The sequence below is a fragment of the Papaver somniferum genome, chromosome 1 (assembly GCF_003573695.1).
Source record: "Papaver somniferum cultivar HN1 chromosome 1, ASM357369v1, whole genome shotgun sequence".
In the NCBI taxonomy this organism is placed as follows: domain Eukaryota; kingdom Viridiplantae; phylum Streptophyta; class Magnoliopsida; order Ranunculales; family Papaveraceae; genus Papaver; species Papaver somniferum.
In genome coordinates this window covers 234112065-234114939 of record NC_039358.1, presented here as the reverse complement: position 1 = coordinate 234114939, position 2875 = coordinate 234112065, and the positions used below count along the sequence as shown (strand labels likewise).

At 47.1% G+C, this 2875-nt stretch overlaps 1 protein-coding gene across 1 annotated transcript; it reads right to left on the bottom strand.

The window, feature by feature from the left end:
* Positions 1-2037: 2037 nt before the first annotated feature.
* On the bottom strand, positions 2038-2604 carry LOC113272683 (microtubule-associated protein RP/EB family member 1-like). Its single transcript, XM_026522489.1, has one exon. It carries the CDS (start codon positions 2602-2604, stop codon positions 2038-2040), a length of 567 nt encoding a protein of 188 aa, XP_026378274.1.
* Positions 2605-2875: the final 271 nt, after the last annotated feature.

Genomic DNA, 2875 nt, shown 5'->3' with positions numbered 1-2875 from the left:
CCAACTTGAAACGAGTTCACTTTGACCACTATATCCCCGATTTGGAACGAGTTCGGGCGTTGTGCCACCGTTTGAGTCTTGGTCTCGTCAGTTTCAATGGTAGCTTCCAAATTCTTTTCAAAGCGTTTGAATGGCCCCGCGCCCCACTCGCATCTCTTGACAACGTCCGTGCCAGTAATCGTGTTGAGTCCCCATGAAGGAAAAGGGGAAGAAACGACTGGTTGTAAATAAGTTTGTTCATACAAACTTACTTGTGTTTGGAATCTTTGAGTTAGCACCAACAGGTCATCTTCAGGTTCCCAGGTTCCGTCGGTAACTTGTCGATATGGAAGCAAGTGGGGTGGTTTGTTGGAGATTCTTTCGAGTGTCGACATGGGGAGAGGGGATGTTCCCAATTTCGCATTGTTGTCGAGTATCCACAAGCATCCCAATATCATGTCATATCCGAGTTCTTTGAAAGTATGGAATTTGCTACGTGTTATAACGTCTCCCACCTAGATCTCGAGGTTAACGTAACTGTGTGCGTTCAAGGCTTCTCCTCCCAGGCTCTTAATCACAGACGGGGAATGCATAGCTTCTTGTTTCGTAAATCTCGTGGCTTTCAGAGTCTTGAAAGTAACGATGTTGAAGTCATAGGCTGTGTCGATTAGCGTGTTGTCAAATTTAATATCTCTTAAATAGGACGTGGTCAGCATTCCCCAATCGTCCTTTTTGATTCTGTCCGCTGGGATAGCATGGGCCTTCGGGTGGTTTCCGAGGAGGGAAAAAGTCATTTGCCTGACATGACACGATTGAGAGCCATGAAGATGTCTTGACGCTGCACCTTGGAAAGGTAAAGGATTTCGCTCACGTGATGTATCATAGATCGCACAGTCTCGTGGATGGAGTCCCAAGAGATCCCACAATTCCTCACTGGAAGTGGGTCTCGATGTACTCCTTCATTTCCTAGTTGAAGTTCACCCGCTTCTATCTTTTCTTTGAATATATGCTTCAGTCTGTTGCAATCACTGGTTGGGTGGCTAAAAAATCAGTGGTAGTGGCAGTATTTGGGGTTTGCCATCTCGGCCTCAGTTGGTGGGCGTCTAGGAGATGGTAGTCTGATAACATCATCTTTAATCCATGCTTCTAAGAGATCGATCACCTCCTCCATGGGAAGCGGGAAATCCATGGTATTTCCTTCAGCTTTACGATGATGTATGGGAGATTTAGCGTCGGCCTTCTGTGGCGGATTTACTCGTCTTGATGGTGCTTAGCGTTTAAGCTGCTGGTCCGCAGCTGGAGATTTCTTTTTCCTCCCTCGTTTACTACGCTCACAGAGGAGGGGCCGGCGTTTTATGGTTTGTTAATAAGACGTCTACTGCTGCGAGTTTTGCATACGTCTTAGGCTCTGGATGGTCTAGCTCTCTCTAATAATGTTGGTGTCGTCGTTGTTGATCGTCTGGCAGCTTCATGGAGCTCGGAGAATGCCTGAAAACGTAGGTTCTCTAGCAAGGCGTGATAAATGGGAGCCATATCATTGATGCATGAATTCACCAATTGTTCCTCGGTTACGTTTGGGTCGTGACAGTCTAGTGCATGAACCATGAATCTCTTAACAAAATCATTTGGATGTTCACTGTCTCGTTGGTACATCCTTCCCAGGTTCGAGAAGTTAAATTGTTCAGACACAAAGAAGTACTTCTTGTAAAAAGCGGTAACCATGCCACCCCAGTTGGGGATGCTGTTTGGCGCGATGCTGTTGTACCACGTGTACGTGCTTTCGGTAAGAGATTTTGAAAACTCCCTCAGACGGAGAGTGTGATTGTACTCATGTTCGCCTAAGGACTCCAAGAAGTGAGAGACATGTTCGCGTACATTTCCGGTATCGTCGTACAAGGTGAACTGAGGAGAGGAGTATCCTCTTGGAAGAGAAATTATGTGTATTTCAAGTGGGTAGGGAGGTTGATGCAGATGCATGTCTATTTCATCATTATTGATTCGGTCCCGGAGAAGTTGCTCCAGATCCTCTCGTGTGAAAAAATTGGACGGCTTACTTCTTTATGATGGGGTTCCGACACCAATATCCTCGTCCATGGGGACGCGTTCCACCGAGGTGCTGGTGCCGGGGGTGTTGGAGGTGTTCCTCATCGTCACTGGAAAGACTAGTACTTCTTTCTGCGTCGAGACCATGTCCATCTGGGCTCTAGAAAGAACCTCCTGTCGTTCCATCAAATCAGCGATGGTGACATAGGGTCGGTTTCCTCTGGTTCCTCCGGTTTCTCTTCCCGTTGGTGAGGGAATTGGAGAATTGGTGGTGGTCGGAGGAGCCATGCTTGACGAAACATTGGGAGAGGTAGCGGCAGCTCTAGCTCTGCTGACTGGCGGCGTAACGCCTGAAGGAGCGCTTTTGGAGCTTCCAGGATTAACAAGTTGTGCAGGAACATTAGAGGCGGCAGCGGATCTGTCCCTGGTGATTGGAGGTGTTACAATTGAAGGAGCTCTCTCGACGCTGCTGGGGTCAGTAGGTTGTGTAGTGATGCTACTAGGAGTAACGCTAATACCAGGGACAGATTCTTTTTTTGTGTTCTCGGAGTTCGCAGTTGATCCGGATATGAGTTCCACCATTTTGAAGGTAGGAGTGAGAGGTGATTTTGGAAGTTGGAAATCGATAATGCAACCGAGAGATTGATCTCCCACTGTGGTCGCTAATTGTTTGTGGGTGAAAACGTTTTCTGCTGATTTTGGTAATTTCGGGTATGTGGGTGAGAAACGAGTTTAAACCCTAAACAATGTACTGCAAGGGAGTACTTTAGATTCGAGAGATCAATCTGTACAAATCCAGCCTAAACCAAGAAATGGTTGTTCCAGACTTGCTTCGGTCACAAAGTGGAGGAGA

Coding starts and splice junctions, on each gene's coding strand:
- LOC113272683 (XM_026522489.1), bottom strand. CDS start 2,604: ATGGTGGAACTCATATCCGGATCAACTGCGAACTCCGAGAACACAAAA.